We start from the raw sequence: 18,954 nt of genomic DNA, 5'->3' as shown, positions 1-18,954 counted from the left end.
CTGGCGCTAGTGGGAGCGATAGATATAGTATTGTACTTGTCTAACATTCTGTAGGAAATCCTACACAAAGGGCATTCTGAGAAAAGTTTGCTAGTTTACCTATCGAATAACCGTTCTTGATGGGATAATGTTTATTTGACAGAGTGTCACTGCGAACATGTTGAAGATTGACATTGCTATTATAAAGGAAATTCTGGAGAGAAAAAAGATCCCTAAAATAAAATGGGTGTTGGTGCAGGTTACCAATTATAAAACTGTTTCATAAAGAGGAATGTTTACCCTAAGAAGTTATTGGAGGTCCTAGAAGAAGGACATCTTGTGTTATGATAAGTTGTAAGAAATATAGAAAACCAAATTTACTTTTCTTTGATTGCACTCTGATAATTTAAATGTTATAAAGTTTTGTTTAAAGAAAGAGAGGGGAATTAGTTAATGGTTGATTGATTATGTTGTTAAAGGTACACAGGTGATGGGCATTGTTTGATTAAGGATTGAGAGTTGATACAGAGAATCAACCCTTCTGTAATTGGTGGGCACCACAAGCACTGATGTTTGTTATCAGCCCTTTTATACATTGTAATTTGAAGTTTGTAAGTACCCTTGTCTTTGTTTTCGGCTGTAGTAGCCTTTTAAGTGGCTGCCCCTTTAATTTGTTCTTGATTTGTTAATATGCTTTACTTGTTTTCTCAAAATAGTATCGCGAGTCAGCCACTCGAGGGAGTTGCCCAGCTTCACTGTCTGCCATTCGTCCTCTTCCAAAGACATGCCTACTCTCACCAGTGGAACAGTTAACTCTCCCCTCAGTTCATCCTGTCTTTCTTTCCCCCCACCCCAGTTTTCCCTACAGTTTTCACACTCTCCTCATGTCCTCTCTCTGGTACTTGCTGCCCCCTGGAATCAAACCCCTTCCCCCGCACTCTGGTTCTCCCTTCTCTGACAAATCCTGAATCACCCTGTCCTGTACCTCTACCTTGACATTTTTCATTCTGCTTTCAATAGCCTCATTAAGAATCTTGACTTCAGTCCTGATCTTTTATCCTTTTGCTATCTCCTGCTTCATTCTAAGTGTCAGTTTGGCACAGTTGGCAGCACTCTCATCTCTAAGTAAACCCCATTGTCCAAGGTTTTCACAGCTTTTTCACTTAAATTGTGGTGAATGGATGTATGAACCCCATTGAAAATTTGGCTCCATTATTTAGCTGATTATCTGTGCCTTCTTTAACTGAGACACAAAACCCGATGTCTGCTCTATTCTGCTGGATATAAAAGACGCTGTGAACCCATTTAAAATGAGCAGCAGATAGTGTCCTCATGAACATTCTTCCCACAACCAACACCATCAAACGATTATCTGGATATATATCTTATTTCCTGTATGTTCCGAGTTCTAAACAAAAACATTTTCTTGTTTAGTTGCTTTAAAAAAAAATGTTGAAAGACAAATGTCTCATTGTGCAGGACAGCTTAATGTCCTGTTGTGAAGGATACCAGGTGAAACGCCCAAGCCTCATAGTGCAGGACACCATGGAATGGGCTAAGGTTCCACAGTATAGAAAGTCAAATGGGGTTCCAAAACCTCATAAGTATCAGGTGAATGGCAGAGGTCTCACAGCACAGGACACAAGATGACGATCTGAGGCTCAGACTTCATGACCACAGGTGAAGGGCCGAGACCCAAAATGGTAAACATCACCAAGAAGAAATCTTTCTATCTGGGAAAGGTTAATTCATGATAAGATAGACAAAGCACTTTCAGTTACATTGCTTCAAGGATTTCATTTGTAAGCAAGCCCCTTGTGTCTGTGTTAGAAGCTTTGCTCTCTTGGAAATGGCCACCAACTAACCACAGACTATGCTGTGTTGGCCTTAGCATAGGTCTGGAGTTCATGGGCAAATTTGCAAAGACATAGGTAAAATTATATTGAATTATGTTGTTCTTCAAACATATATTCATCCTCAGGAAGTGGATCACATCACTTGAGAAAGGGATTTTACCTAGATCCTTGTAAATTGGACCCAGATTTTGAAGTCACAATCATAGACATACAAGCATCAATATGCTATTTATTTGAGAGGAAACTAGAAGCATCACACTCAGCATTTCATTTTTGATATTATGATTTTTTCCAATATCAAGGTTCTGGGGACCTGTCAAGATCTCATATTTTTATGTTCTTCAGTTGGGCATCGAATCAGAAAATGATTTGATCCATCAAACTCCCTTCATACACAGGTCATGTGAACTCTATTCTATCAAGCATTCTACTCACCCAATCGATCTCTTTCCACAGCCAATGTATACTCTACTCTTCCATGTGCTCTACTTCATTTTTTTACTGCGCCAGATTGATTTGTGACACAATTTTAAAACATATTTAGGATTTTCACTTCACTTAGTGCACTGGAGAAATTTTTCCACCACCCCAAGTTCATGTGGTGGAGGAAATGGTGGGGCAGGGTGCGCGTAATGACTGTTCTCTTAAAACTGTGCAGGTGTACTACTCAACAGAAGCATGTCTGCTCAACACAGCGCCAACACACAAAGCACCACAAGAAATAAAATGGCGTTTGTTGTCAGGTTTTAAGAGAACAACTTACCCGTTTTCCTTCTGCGTACAGAGGCTTGGAAAGAAAAGAATCGGAGCGTTAGGATGGAATGGAAGAATGAATGGAAATGTCTACAAGACTGATTCTAGAGGAAAGGGTTAGTAATCCATAAAAAAACACAGAACATTCAAGTTAAAGAGACAAACACATCCTGGACAAAGAACTGTGCCAATAATGCAGGACAAGGAACACTAGGAGAACTTGTACCATGTTAGTCCTACTTCATAGTGCAATATCTTATTGTTTACTAATGTCATACCGATGAACTAAAACACTGAAGGATTTATTGGTGTATCACAGAGACAAGGGCTTGGTATAACAATCAGCTCATGTTAAGAGTTTGGATTGTACACGCCCCATGCTTTATGGATGAAAACAATGACAGGAAATGAAAAAAGAAACTTTGAAGTATCTTGCATAAATTTGAGTTAGTGATGATTAGACTATAACATTCACATTTGTGGGCAGGATAGAAGGCCTCTTCTGTTCACTATGACATCAGCCTAATTCTTACATGAGTGATAGCTACACTAGGGTTTGCTATTCTCGAATACATTCATGGGGTCTGCATTTTCAACAATATACAAGGCAGTCGCTATTACAATATACAAAAGCTGCTATTCCCTACCGGATATACAGGGGCAGTTATTCCCTATAGTATATACTGTACTACTATTCTCTACAACATTCAAAGAGCCTGCTTGCCTATTAAATAAAGAAGCTGCTACTCTCTATGTTATATACCAGTGCTGTCATTTTCTCTCTTTTCCCTAATATACACAGTGCCTGTCCTTGTCTATAAAGTATAGGTGCTACCATTGCCTATAATATGCACAGGACATTCTATTCTCTAAAATATGTACACGGGCAGCTATTCTCTATAGTTTACGCGGGGGCTGCTATTCTGCATAATGTCCAAATTCTCTCTAATATACACAATGGCTACTATACTCTGTAATATAAACAAGGTCTGCTAATCCTTCTCATACACACAGCAGCTGCTATTCAGCATAACATAAACAAGGGCTGTTCTTACCATAATGTACACAGAATCTGCTATCTTTTATTATGTACACCAGAGCTGCTATACTCTACAATATGCACAGGGACTTCTGTTCACTATAACATCCTCAGGCACTGCTATTCTCTATAATATACAAAGGGACTGCTCTTCCCCATAGTATAGACAGGAGCTGCTTTCCCCAAAATATACACCAGGTGCTATACGTTATAATATAATGGGGGCTGCTATTCCTAATATATTAACAGTGTCTGCTGTTCCCCATAGCATGCACAGCAGCTGCTAATCCTCTTTAATAACCCAAGTTCTGCTGGTTTCTACAATGTGCACAAGGGCTGCTATTCCCATTGATGTATAGGTGCCAGTACTCCCTACAATATGCACTAAGGTGGCTATTCCATTATATCATTCCTGCAATCCTCCTACCAGTACAAACGCTCTCACTTTCAGGTTAGAATGGCGAACACCCAGTAGGAGCAGTTGTGAACACAAGGTACCGTGTTGTTAAATGCACTTCCTGGATCCCTTGGGTAATTTATTTTGAGTTTGCATGTTCACTGTGCTGTCCATTAAGCCCTAGTCTGTGAGTTGTTTGCTGATGATGCCATGCTGATATCCTATACTGAAGCTCATGTAAAGCAGCTTGTAGATCAGTTGTCCCTGACCAGCAAGGAGTTTGGGCTGACAATCAGTGTCAGGAAGACAAAGGTTATGAGCCAGGATGTAGACTTCACATTTCAACATCGACAACCTAATTCTGGAAGCTGTTGACAACGTCACATAACTCAGATCAACAATTACCAGCAACTGCCCCTTGATGCCAAGGACTGCCAAGGCTGCAGCTGTCAAAGTTGAGAAGGTAAGTATGTACCGACAGCAAACTGACTGAAAATATAAAATTCTGTGTGTACCAGGCATGTGTTCTCAGCACCCTCCTTTACAATAGTGAGGCATGGACAACATACACAAGCCATGAAAAGCGGCTGACCAGCTTCCATCTCTGCTCAACAACAAGCTCAATAAGCAATGAATCAAAAGTATGCGGTTGTGGCACCTCTTCCTGACCTCCCTTCACAAATCTAAATGTACCACTGAGATGTCAAGAATCAGTGATGCCTTCCATGTGTGTGATTTGCTGGACTTGTATGTATCCAACCTCTCAATGGTGACTGAAAATTCGGCCTCTGGGCTTCTATATTCTACAATATATAAAGGAGCTCTATTCCCTATAATACATTCAAGGGTTGCTATTCCCTAAAGTATATAAGAGCAGTTATTCCCAATAATAGCAGCTAATCCGAATCACAGGGGCTGCTTTTCTGCATAATGAACACAAAGATTGCTACTCTAAGTAGCTATTATTCGCTATTATACACAAATGGGTTCCCATTTCCTAAAATATACAGTGGGTCTGCACTTCACGATACTATACAAAGGGTTTAATATTCTCTAAATATTGCCAGGTTCTGCTATTTTCTATAATACTGTCCACTCTGTGACTCTCTATGATGTCCATTGCTATTCACTGTGCCTGCATAGGGTCTGCTGTCCTTTATGATATACACAGGTGATGCTGTTAATTAAAGTGTAAACAGAGGCAGCTATTCTTAATAATATAGAATCATAGAATCACTACACTGCAGAAGGAGGCCATTTGGCCTATCGAGTCTGCACTGATATCAGAGCATCCTAACCGGGCCCTATCTCCGTAGCCCCACCTATTTACCCCGCTAATCCCCCAATCCACACATCCTGGGACACTAAGGGGCAATTTACCATGGCCAATCCACCTAACCTGCACATCTTTGGACTGTGGGAGGAAACTGGACCACATGGAGGAAACCCAAACAGACAAGGGAGAACATGCAAACTCCACACAGACAGTCACCCGAGGCCGGAATTGAATCCAGGTCCCTGGAGCTCTGAGGCAGCAGTGCTAACCACTGTGCCACCATGCTGCCCTTATTTTTAAATTTCAGCAGTCACCGTGGTGGGATTTGAACCTGAGTCCCAGAGCATTACCCTGGGTCAGTGACAATACCATTACACCATCGTCTCCACACAGGAGCTATTAACCATAAGATCGTAAGATATAGGAGCAGAATTAGGTCATTCGGACCATCGAGTCTGCTCCACCATTCAATCATGGCTGACATGATTCTCATCCCCATTCACCTGCCTTCTCCCCGTAACCCTTGATCCCCTTATTGATCAAGAACCTATCTATCTATGTCTCGAAGACACTCAATGACCTGGCCTCCACAGCCCTCTGTGGCAATGAGTTCCACAGATTCACCACTCTCTGGCTCAGTTTTAAAGGAGTGTCCTCATCTCAGTTTTAAAGGAGTGTCCCTTCACTCTGTGGTTGTGTCCTCGAGTTCTTGGGTGGAATTTTATGACCGTGTCGCATCCGTTTTCAGGTACGATGCGGTCGTAAAGTGGGGTGTGAAACGATTAGCGCGATTGGTGCCGGTTTTTGCGACTGGCGCAATTTTACGCCATAGGATTTCCAACGTGGTCAGCCTCTCGCCGGAGATGGGCAAGAGGCTGGTTCATTTATTTAAATTTATTTAAATTAACATCAATTTCAGCACGATTAGCGATCCCGGCGTTCAATTGTCTGGGCTCGCTTGCCTTTATGGCCTCGCTGGGAGAGGTTCTCGCCGGCGAGGAATACACCTGCTCCCCATGAACGGGGAGCAGTCGACTTGGCCTCGCTGGTGGAACCGGAAGCCATTAAGGCCTCCTGGGGAGGCCAAGAGCAAGGCGGGCATGTTCGTTGGGCAGTGTCTGACTGACATCTTGGCAATGCCAGCCTGATACTTGGGCAATGGCAACTGGGCACCTGGGCAATGCCCACCGGCAGTGCCAGGGTGGGGCCAATGGGCAGTGGGGCCTGTGGTGGCAGTGCCTGGTGGGGCAGTGCCTGCAGGTGGGGCCTGTGGTGGCAGTGCCTGGGGTGGGGCTTGGTGAGGCAGTGCCTGGGAGTGGGGCCTGTGGGGGCAGTGCCTGGGGACGGGGCCTGTGAGGGGAGGGGGCCTGCTGCCACTCTGCACGTGATTGGTGGGGGAGGGCGGCGGGTCCGCAAACGCTGGGGGAGGGCGGCGGGTCTGCGATCAGTGGGGGAGGGCGGCGGGTCCATGATCGCTGGGGGAGGGTGGTGGGTCTGCGATCAGTGGGGGAGGGCGGTGGGTCCATGATCGCTGGGGGAGGGCGGCGGGTCCGCGATCAGTGGGGGAGGGCAGCGGGTCCGCGATCAGTGGGGGAAGGCAGCGGGTCCATGATCGCTGGGGGAGGGCAGCGGGTCCGCATTCAGTGGGGGAGGGCGGCAGGTCCGCGATTGGTGGGGGAAGGGGGATCCAGGATCGGTCTGGGTGTTTGGCGGGGGCTGCATCTCAGGATGCAGGCTCCCGAGATTAGGGCGGGGGGGTGGCGGGGGGCGGGTGCTGCTTCAGGCTGCCTGTAGAAGCAGGGACCTGACTGCTCTCTCTTTGTCAGTCAGACCCCTCCTACTGTTAATGCACATGTGCAGCATCAGAGGTCTGCACATGTGCACGACCTCCCTCTACAGGCTTTCGGGAATGTTAAGCCCCGCCCACGGGCTTCTGCAGTGAGCAACGGACTCGCTCAAAATTTTGCAGCCGGAGTGTGTTTGGGGGGGCCTGAGAATGCACCCAAAAAATGGATCTGGAACTCGCCCAGTTCCACGCCCGCCCAACATTTAGATATAAAGTTGTAATATTCCACCCCTAGTCTCTCCCACTAGTGGAAACATCCTCTTCACGTCCACTCGATCTAGGCCTCTCAGTATTCTGTAAGTTTCAATTAAATCCCCCCATATCCTTCTAAACTCCATCGAATATAGATCCAGACTCCTCAACCGCTCCTCATATGCCAAACCCTTCATTCCTGGGATCATTCTGAACCTCCTCTGGACCCCCTTCAAGGCCTGCACATCCTTCCTTAGGTATGAGGTCCAAAACTGCTCACAATATTCCAAATGGCATCTGATCACGCATAATATACACAAGTGTCAATCTTCATTTTATGCCCTGTATCTGCCACTTCCAATAATCTTCACAAATTGCCATTCTCTCAAAAATACATGAGCATATTTCCCTAAATATTATACAAAGATGTTATTCTTTACATACACAGAAGCTGCTGTCCTCTATAATACTGAAAAGCTGCAATTTATCAAAATATACATGGGATCGTCTAGTCTCGACATCCACAGAGAGGCTACTATATTCTATAGCATACACAGGATCTGTTATTTTGTACAACATATTCAGCGGCTCCTATTATTTATAATTTGTATGGAGTAGCCATTTTCTATGACATGCACAGGGGCTACCATTCATTATAATATATACAGGGGTTGTGATTCACTATAATAAGCACAAGGGCTGCTCTTTCCTAAAACATACACAGAGATGGCTATTCCATTTAATATACCCAGGGCTGTTATCCTCCAAACATACACATGATTTGCTGCTGCCTATAATTGGCACAGTGCTTGCTATTCTCTATAATATCATAAAATAAAAAAGGTATGCAATTTTACGAAAAAAAAGTGTTGAACAAGTGAGAAAATGACTGTGTTTCAGACCTGTTTTTGAGGGAGTTTGAAAATGCAATTTTATGACACTCTGTCACTCTTTTGCACAGAAGTATGATTCTCACCAGTTGGTGGGAAGGAGCCTAAGCTTGCTGGTGAAGCTGGCCGCAGACTGCTCGGGGCACCATTTCACAGGCCCCCTGATCTCCCAGTGCATTGGGAGACCTCCTGCCACCCCCGCCAACCCCCCTTCCCCACAGACCTTGCCCCCTCCCCCCCACCATCATCAGCGGCAGTGTAACCCCCCCCCTCGCATGGCAACATAGGTTGCGAGCATCAGGACCCTCCCGATAAGTCCCCCGTCGCAACCCCTCCACTGCCCACCCCCCTCCGCAGCCCACCTTGCACGCCTCCCCCTTTTCTGCTCTCCCACCATCTTCCGATCACCCCCTTTGCCAGTCACCTCTGGTCTGCCGATCACCCCCTTTGCCGATCACCTTCTCTACCAGTCTCCTCCTGACTGCAGAGATCCCTCTTGCCTCCCACCTGCAGGGCTGTCCCTTGCCTGCACCCCAGCAGAGCAACCCTCCGCAAAGCTTCCCCCTTGCCTCCCACCCTCAGAGCTACTCCCTGCAGTGCTCCCCCTTGTCTCCACACCTGTAAATCTCCCCCTCTTGCCTACCCCTGCCAAGCTCCCCCCTTGCCTCCACTGTAATAGCCCCACCTCCACAGGCTCCACCCCCACTCTGGCCCACCCTTTTGACTCTGTCCCCGGTACAGTAATGGTGCCCAGTAATCAGTGTCAGGGTGTCCAGTGGGCAGTGCCAGGGTGTCCGGTGGGCAGTGCCAGGCTGGCTGGCATGGCCATCACATTTGGTCTCAACTGGCGGAGTCCAGCTGTGATTCTCACTGCTGTGAAGTCCGATCGGTAAGGAGGTAAGTGTCGGTGAAGCTGACTGTGGTCATTAACATGCAAAACTGTGCCGGTTGCATTGCGTGTGGGCAAAAACAGGCACGAACCAAATTTTTTGCTCCACAAGCAATCTTACCATTTTGCCATGCTAATCGATGGCAGGACAAGGTCATAAGATTGCAGCCAGGGCCTGCTATTCCTTCTCACTTCCACCAGAACTGTTATCCTCTATTATATACATAGGCTACTATTTTCCATAATATTCTCATAATGCACACAAGGGATGCTATTACCTACAATATAGATATGGTCTGCTATATATGTCTCTAATATATGCAAGACCTGCTATTCCGTATACAAAAAACAGAGGATTTTATTCCTGATCATATATGGAAGGGTTGCTATTCACTACAATATACAGAAGGACTGCTATTCTGTATAATACAATGGCTGCTATTCTTCTAAGTATCTTTGGTGTGCTATTTTCTATGATATACACAAATACTGCCTATTCCCTGTGAACTATCAGTGTGCTATTCCTTATATTTTAAACAGGGATTGTTATTTCTTATTAAACACACAAGGGCTGTTATCCTCTACAATAGAGATCATGCTATTTTCTACACCATGTTCAGAGCTGCTGTTCATTGTAGCTGACACCAGGGCAATTATTCACTATCATATACACAGGGGTTGCTATTTCCCAAATAATACAGAGGACTTGCTGTTCCCTATAATGTGCACAACCCTTGCTAATCTCTATAATATACACTGGCCACTATTCCCTACAATATAAACAGGATCTGCTATTTCTTTTCATATATATCTGACCTGCTATTCTTTACTATACAGAGGAGCTACTGTTTTCAATAATATCTGCAATCTTTCCTTTTTTATATAATGTCCCCAAGGACTGTTATGAACTACATTATAGTCTGCTATTCTCTCTGATATACTGGCACTGCCATTGACTCCAATATATGCAATATACACTGGGGCTGCTATTCTCTATAAAGTATATAGTGGCTGCAATTTTCTATAATACAAATAATGGCTGCTGTTCCCCAGAACAAGCAGGAGCTGCTATTCCGATTAAAATACACCAAAGCTGCTATTCCTGAAATACAGGGGATACTATTCTCGATGTCTAAAAAGGGGCTGTTGTTCCCTGTAACTTACACAGGCTCTACTATTGCCTTGAGTATAAACAGGATCTGTTACTCTTTAAATTGATACAGGAGCTGCTATTCTTGTGAGACACACAGGTCTTGCTGTTCTCTATAATATGCAGGAGTTGTCATTCTCGATAATATAGGTAACAGTTGCTGTGCCCTACAATATACATTGGATGCTTTTCTCTGCAATATACACATTAACTGCAAATTTTTACAATATCCATAGGGGCTCCTATTCTCTATAGTATAATACTTTTACTTTAAGACTTAATCACCTGCAAAGACTCGCATTCCAACCATTATCTTGTAAATTGAGTTTGTGTCTTTATATGCCCAGTTTGTGAACAGAAGTCCTCACCCACCTGAAGAAGGAGCTTGAGGCTCCGAAAGCTAGTGCTGCCAAATAAACCTGTTGGACTTTAACCTGGTGTTGTGAGACTTCTTACTCTATAATATATATAGGGTCTGCAATTTTTATAATGAAAGCTGAGCTACTATTCTGTATATTATTAACTGGGCCAGCAATACTCTTTAATACACACAAGCTCTGTTATTCTATACCAGGGAGAGTAGCTGTGAAGACTAACATAGGTCTGAAACTGTCATATTTCCTGCGTTCATAGCCAGGGAGATAACAGGCAACTGTTGGAAGGGAGCCTGGGACACTCAGAATGCAGGTTGTGAAGAGGTAGTAGTCACTTCCCGCCAGATCTATTTCTAAGCTTCAAACTAATTTTGACCCTGATTGAATCACAACTATAAAAGGATTGAGGCAGCAGATTATTATCAGTGAGTTGTGGTCAGGAGATGGAGCTAGGAGATTCAATTTTTCTCTTGTACTCAAGCCCTGTGAATTCCTTTCAAACATTTACTTGTGTTGCAGTTCCGTGACTGAGGCCACCTACACTCTAATTCGACATCCTGTGTATATACGTCATGTACCTCGTGTGGGGTATGAAACCAATGAACACACTCCTATTCAATGTCTCATTTACATGATTTATTCAGGAGTGGGGTGTTTGACTAATACCTCATTCTGTTCAATTCTTGATACTATACTCTGAAAATAACACAATTGAGTCATTTTTCTCCCACTCAAAGCCCTGCCTGCATGAGTCAAAGTTACTTTGATAATTTTTTTAAAGCATCAATTGATGAAATGAGTGAATTACTAAGTGCGTCCCTGTTGATACTCAGCCTCTGGCTTAGATACTCCATAGTTTCTGTTTGCTACTATCCTCCATCTCATCGCCTTCCAAAGTGAGTATTCTCCAAAGAAGCCAGCCAATCACCAACAGCCAATCTTCCCACATGGCCCCTAGCAGCGACTAACGGAGAACGACTCAACAATGAAGGATACCGTGGACCAACCCATATACTGTACTTGCACTTTACCTCACAGGGGTCGTTGATGATGATGAAGAGTTGGTGAGCTGGCCAGATTCTCCCTTACCTTAGTGTAGGGGTTACTGATATCAATGAGGGTGCAGTAAAGGAGTGGAAACTGCAAACTTTGGTCCCCCAAAACTCAGCTATTTACTTACTGCCTCTAATATTGTAATGATTGGCAAAGAGCAATTTATTTCCTTTCTGTATCATCCACCCATTCCAACCAGCCTCCTACACGTGGCCATGGGGTTAAAATCTCCTGAGGACCAACATTCTCCAGTACCTCACCCAAATGTCAGAACTAGACATTGGATATTAGATGCCTATTTTACTCTGGTTGACATCACACTTGAGCCGGGGAAAGTCACTGGATAGTAGTCAGGGGGTAGAGACCTTGATTCATTTTGTCTGAGGCTCTGTGAGGTTTTTGTTTGGGTTGCATATTATCAGTATGAATGTATTTTTGCATAATGTCGCTGAGGGGCAGTGGTGAGAAATAAGAGCGGGTTCAAAGGTAGATCCATGGGAGACACCAGAGGAGCAGAAGGAGAAGTCAATGCATCATGTAAAATTATTTTGCTTTTCTATTTTTGTTATCAAAGCCGATACCTTTACATTTCTTCATGTTATATTCCATCTGCCATATTATTTCCGGATCACTTAATCTGTCCAAATCGTTTTACAGCCTTCTTGCACCTACCTCACAGTTTACCTTCCCATCGAACTTTGTATCATCAGCAAATATGGATACAATGCTCAATTCCCTCATCTAAGTCATTAATATAAATTGTAAATAGCTGAGGCCCCAATACCAATCCCAGCAGCTCTCTGCTAGTAACAATCTGTCAACCTGTAAATCACCCATTTATTCCTACTCTCTATTTTCTCTCCTTTTTTATAGTTAAAATATAAGCCCCAATTCTATGAACCCTAATTCTGTGCAATGACCTCTTGTGTGACGATACAAATGTGAAAATGCAAATATACTGGTTTCCCCTTATTTTGCCTGCTAGTTACAACTTCAAAGAACTCTAACAGATTTGTCAAAAATGATTTCCCTTTCATAAATCTCATATTAACTCTGCTCAATCATATTATCATTTTCTAAGTGCTCTGTTATCATGTCCTTAATAACAGATCCTAGCATTTTCCATGTTATTGATTAGAGAGGCTTCACTGGCATTGTTTGAGGCATTAGAGGGACAGGATTCGATGGTACTGTTAGTGTACTAGTTGCACAGACATTGATGAGAGAGTTAAGGACTAGAGGGAAGGACTGTGATCAAAGAGTTAGGGTGCTAGAGGGAGGGGCTTTGACATTAGCTTACTCAAGGGACAAACTTTCATGGGCATTTTAGCCCATCCTTTTCGATAGCTGGACATACTGGAACTGATTTTGAAGCACACAAGTCATGTGGTATTGGAATTAGCAAATTGTTCCCGTTTACCCTGTATGAATAAGTACAGAAACAGCTATCTTGGCATCGGAAATAGTAAAGGATGAGGCAGAAGTAATCATTTTGTTTCATCCAGTTTGTTCACTAGGCAAGCAATGCTTTCACTGTTACCTGGTCTGACCTCCACCTCATTCCAGGCTCAGTTTGGCTGAATCCTGATGTTTTTTGACTTGCAAGCCAATCAGCAAAAAAACACATTACAATTCATGGTAGCCATAACCATGCGGACGGTGGCTCATGGAGAAGGCCCACAAACATGACCTCACAGGGCATTAAATGATGGCCTTGCCAGTGAAGTCCAAATCCTGAGATAAAATAAGGTACAGGGCATGATACTTAAGACACACGTAAGGTATACTGTGCCAGATAGGAGTGAATGATCCTCTTTACCCCCTATGTACCATCGATGTATTGGACCTGACACTGATACAAACATAGGCCGTAGAATAACGCATGCAGTGAACAACCAGTTGACAGATCTATAGATCACAAAGTACACTGTATTAATAAATGAGAGTTATCTTACCAAGCTCCTCGAGTTCAGCAGTCATAGATTTGGAACGGAGAGTCAGTGTGGTACTTGGCGCTCTCTTCGGGGGCGGTGGGGCTGTAATAAAAAGAGACGAGAGGTTTGACTTTCTGCCCAGGACCTTTCTAGCACCCCCGATGTGCAGATGCCATTTTTTCTCCACTGCCTGTATCTCGTCGTAATCATGACAGGAATCACCACACTGCTGGAGGATCTTGTTCAAACTACGCGTGGAAGCAAACTTCTTCATACTATCCCTTCTGGAGGAAGTTCGGGCCTAGTGGGTTTTGAGATGTGAAGAGCACCACATAAATTCTCCACTGGGTGCTGCCTGCATGCTTCCTAAAGAGTATTAATTCATCCCCAGAATGTGGCAGTGTCAGTCTGGGCTTTCAGCTAGACAGCAGCAAAATTATTTTAAACCACCCTTCACCTCACATAGACAAACTTCGGGAAAATATATTTTCTTTTGATGTTTTTCCCCTTAAGACATCCAATTCAGGAGCGTAAAGGAATTCAGTCCGTTGTTACAGTTTCAGGTGTACCGAGATTTTTCAAGGCTCTGGCTTGCATACGAACAATACAGCATTCAAATGTTCAACAGGGAATACCATGGAAACAAGGCCAGCAGGCAACCCCTTCCTCCTCCTCCTCCTCCCACTTTCCCTCGTTGTACAGTCGTGCTTCAGACACCCTGTGACAAGTACGAAGTGTGAATACAAGTTCTCCGGTTAGGGTAGGGCCATATCCATTTGTAAATAAGTTCTTTTTTTATATAAAAAAAAAGGAAATTGCCTTTGAACGAAGTAGCAAAGATTAAAACTGCAGGAATGTGAGATGTGCATCTGGCCTGCGTTAGAACTCAGATTGCTGCTTGTGAGGGGGGACTCAGAACATCCCTGAAAACTGGAATAGAGAACGACGGCATCAGCACACAGGAAAACAATTCCAGCTCTGAATATTAAATGGTATGTGAACTGCTTCTTTTCAAACAGTCACCCAACCCAAACTGTCGCTTCATCACAGTTTGTCAACGTTCCTTCTGTGAGGTGAGTAGGCAGGCTAATAGAGCTTCAAATGTGGCACATTAGGCTTAACACTGCCAAATGCATGGGCAGCATGCAGCACTAACTCCCTTTTGACCCTCACCCTCTCGTCCTTCCAACCTCCTCTCTCTCTCTCCTCTCTCTCTCTCTGTCTGCTCCTCCTCTCCACCTCACGTCGTGGGTTCTCTCCCTCCTCCTCGTTTTCTGCTCCTTTTCCTTTCCCTTCCTTATTTCCCTCACCTTCCTCCACCCTTCAGTCTCCATGACATCATTTTAGCTCCTTTCGTTTAAGTGCAACCTTATCACTTTGAAATATGAGACTGAGATTAGGCACAAAGTTCAACCCCTTTAAAAATTAACCCAGCTCCCAGCAAATAAACAAGTTAACACCTCATTGTTACTGAGCTAGAAATTTAGTACTGTGGAATCATGGAGATAAACAAGGAGCTCTAAGTATAGTTTGTTTATACACACATACACATGCACAGGCAAACATACACAGAAGTATAAATGTATATATACATATGCATATATATAAAGATACACAAACCATATACATATTTACAGAAATATAGACACACATACATACATATATAAAATGAAATATATTGAAGTTAAATCATGTACTTGCTTTATACTGAATCTGAGATCACAGCTGTGGGTGATTTTAACTTTGAGAAATTTCCAATTGAACCTGTGTCAACAGCTATCTGTTTGGTTCATTTGGCAGCATTCTTCCTTCTGAGTCAGAAACGTATAGGTTCAAAACCTCCTACCAGACTTGAGCGCAATCTTAGCTGATGCTCCAGTGCAGTACTGTGGCTTTGCGGCATCATGGAAAATGTTTTTTCATCAGATGAGACAATAAATTTGAAGTTGTATCTGCTGGATGGGGCAGTGTACAGAAATTTTAATGCTGCACCTGCCCTGATAGTGTTTGATGGTGCATTGCCCAGGAATCTTTAAACTATTTAACCCATGCCTGCCCTGGGAATGTCTGATGGGATAGTGTAGAGTGAGTTTTGCACTTTAGGCAACTCGTGCTGTCTTGATCTTGGGTGCCTGAAACTCTGTGTTAGAATTTACCTGTGAGGGCATCACCATTCACAGACTTGCCCACCATCAGTCTCCTCTGTTCGATGTACCGTCGCGACATGTGATAGGAGAATTCCTCTCCAAGTGTGTTATTGCACTAGAAACATGAAGACCGTTGGAAATCCAGTCCGACAGTACTCAGCGATTTATTCTTAATAGATTTTTACTCAGCAAGTGGTTAGAAGGGGAACTTTCGACAATATGGAATAGCTGAGGCAAATAGCATTGATGGGGCGCAAGTTCAAGATATGGGGGGGAAGTTTCAGTGGAGGTGTGCATGGTAAGTTTTTACACAGAGGGTGGTGGGGGCCTGGAATGCACTGCCAAGTGAGGTGGTTGAGACAGTTACGTTAGCCAAATTTAAGACTTATCTTGATAGGCATATGAACAAACGGGGAATAGAGGGATAGAAGCGGTTGATTTAGATAAGTAAATGTGATCGGCGCAGGCTTGGAGCACCGAAGGGCCTGTTCCTGTGCTATACTGTTCTCTGATGCATTTAAGGGTAAGTTACATATGTTTATGAGGGGGAAAGTAATAGAAGGATATGTTTATGAAAATTACAAAAGAAATACAGCACACAAACAGGACAATCAGCCCAACTAGGCCAGTGTTTATGCTCCATGTGAGCTTCTGCCCATCCTTTCTGAACAACTTTTATTAACAAAACTCTCTATTCCCTCTCCCTTATATGTTTATGCCCTAGTGGGCAGCACAGTGGTTAGCATTGCTGCCTCACAGCGCCAGGGACTCAGGTTCGATTCCTGGCTTGGGTCACTGTCTGTGCAGGGTCTGCACGTTCTCCCCATGTCTGCGTGGGTTTCCTCCAAGTGCTCCGGTTTCCTCCCACAGTCCGAAAGATGTGCTGGTTAGGTGCATTGGCCACGCTAAATTCTCCCTCAGTGTACCCAAACAGGTGCCGGAGTGTTGCGACTAGAGGATTTTCACAGTAACTTCATTGCAGCGTTATGCCTACTTGTGACACTAATAAATAAACTTAAACTTATATGGTTATCCAGTTTCCCTTTAAATGCATTGATGCTATTCATATCAATTTCTCCCTCTTGCAACAAATTCCACAGTTGCACCTCTCGCTGGATAAAGAGGTTTCTTCTGTATTCCCCATTTGATTTCTTGCATTTTTATTCATTCAGGGGATCAGGAAGACATGGGCTAGGCCAGCATTTATTTCCCATCATGAACTGCCTTTGAGTAGGTGGTAATGAGCTGCCTTTTTGAACTACTGCAGTCCATGTGGCGTAAGCACATTTACAGTAAGTGCTGTTAGGGAAGGTGTTCCAGGACTTTGGCTTAGTGACAGTGAAGGAACTGCGATATATTTCCCAGTCAGGATGGTGAGTGGCTGGAGGGGAGCTTCCAGGTGGTAGTGTTCCCATGAAACTGCTGCCCTTGTCCTTCTAGATGGTAATGGTTGTGGGTTTGGAAGATGCTGTCTAAGGAGCCTTGGTGAATTCTTGCAGTGCATTTGTAGATGGTGCACACTGCTGCTACTGTCCAATGGTGGTTGAGGGAGTGAAAGTTTGTGGAAGGGATACCAATCAAACGGAACGTTTTGTCCTGGATGATGTCAAACTTCTTGAGTGTTATTGGAGCTTCACTCATCCACGCAAGGAGAGAATATTCCATCACACTCCTGACTTATGTTTTGTAGATTGTGGACAGGCTTTAAGGAGTCAGGAGGTGAGTTACTCGCCACAGGATTCCGAGCTTCTGACCTGCTCTTGTAGCCACACTATTTATATGGCTAGTCCAGCTCAGTTTCTGGTCAATGGTAACCCCCAAGATGTTGATAATGGGAGATTCAGTGATGTTAAGGGGCGCTAGTTAGATTCTCTCTTGTTGAAAATCATAATTGCCTGGCACTTTTGTGGCACAAATGTTGCTTGTTACTTGTCAGCCCAAGCCTGAATATTGTCCAGGTCTTGTTGCTTTTGGACATGGACTGTTTTGGTATCAGAGGCTTCACGAATGGTGCTGAACATGGTGTAATCAGCAGTGAACATCCCCACTTCTGAACTATGATGGAAAGAAGGTAATTGTGAAGCAGCTGAAGTTTGAACCTTGGACACTCCCCTGAGGAACTCCTGCAGTGCATCTTGTAGATGGTACACACTGCTGCGACTATGCATTGGTGGTGGAGGGAGTGATGTTTGTGGAAGGGATGTCAATCAATTCTGGAGCTGAGATGACTAACCTCCAACAACCACAGCCATCTTCCTTTGTGCTATGCATGAGTTTCAATGAACTCTGATTCCCATTAACTCCAGTTTTTCCTTGAGGCCACACTAGGTTAAATTGGCCTTGATATCAAGGGCAGTCATTCTCACCTCACTTCTGGAATTTAACTCTTTTGCCCATGTTTGATCAAAGGCTGTATGAGGTCAGGGGTTGAGTGGTTGTGGCGGAATCCAAACTGAGCATCGGTGACTAGGTTGTTGCTCAGCATGTGCCACTTGATAGCGTTACTTATAACCCCTTCCATCACTTTACTAATCGAGAATAGATTGATGAAGTGATAACTGGCTGGGTTGGATTGTCCTGTTTTTGTGTACAGGATATAACTGGACAACTTTCCATATTACTGTGTAGATGCCAGTGTTGTTGCTGTACTGGAACAGCTTCACTAGGGGTATGGCAAGTTCTGGTACACGGGTCTTCAGTACTATTGATAGAATATTGTCAGGGCCCTGAAGCTTTGCAGTACCAGTGCCTCCAGCTTTTTCTTAATATCACATAGAATGAGTTGAATTGGCTGAAGACTGGCATATCTGTGATATTGGGGACCTCGAGAGGAGGCCAAGATGGGTCATCCACTCAGCACTTCTGGCTGAAGACTTGTGAATTCTTCAGCCTTATCCTTTGCACTGATGTGCTGGGCACCTCCATCATTGAGGATGGGAATATTTGTGGAGCCTCCTCTGTCAGTGGGTTGTTTAATTGTCCACCACCATTCACGGCTGGATGTGGCAGGTTGGCAGAGCTTAGATCTGATCCATTGGTTGTGGATCTCCTGGCTTTATCACTTGCTACTTATGCCGTCTGTCATGCGAGTAGCCCTGTGTTGTAGCTTCACCAGGTTGGCACCTCATTTTTAGGTATGTCTGGTGCTGTTCCTGGCATGCTCTCCTGCACTCATCATT

General features: G+C 44.0%; 1 protein-coding gene across 1 annotated transcript in view; it reads right to left on the bottom strand.

Annotated features, from left to right (window-relative positions):
* Positions 1–18,954, bottom strand: part of shank3a (SH3 and multiple ankyrin repeat domains 3a) — an 832,189-nt gene that overhangs the window by 107,051 nt on the left and 706,184 nt on the right. Inside the window, exon 17 of the mRNA XM_078235726.1 lies at positions 13,650–13,730. Coding sequence (XP_078091852.1) covers positions 13,650–13,730 — 81 coding nt within the window. The remainder of the gene's footprint in view (positions 1–13,649; positions 13,731–18,954) is intronic.

The sequence above is a fragment of the Mustelus asterias genome, chromosome 19 (genome assembly GCF_964213995.1).
Source record: "Mustelus asterias chromosome 19, sMusAst1.hap1.1, whole genome shotgun sequence".
In the NCBI taxonomy this organism is placed as follows: Eukaryota; Metazoa; Chordata; class Chondrichthyes; order Carcharhiniformes; family Triakidae; genus Mustelus; species Mustelus asterias.
Note: the sequence above shows the minus strand (reverse complement) of the source record. Positions and strands in the feature narration are given on the sequence as shown.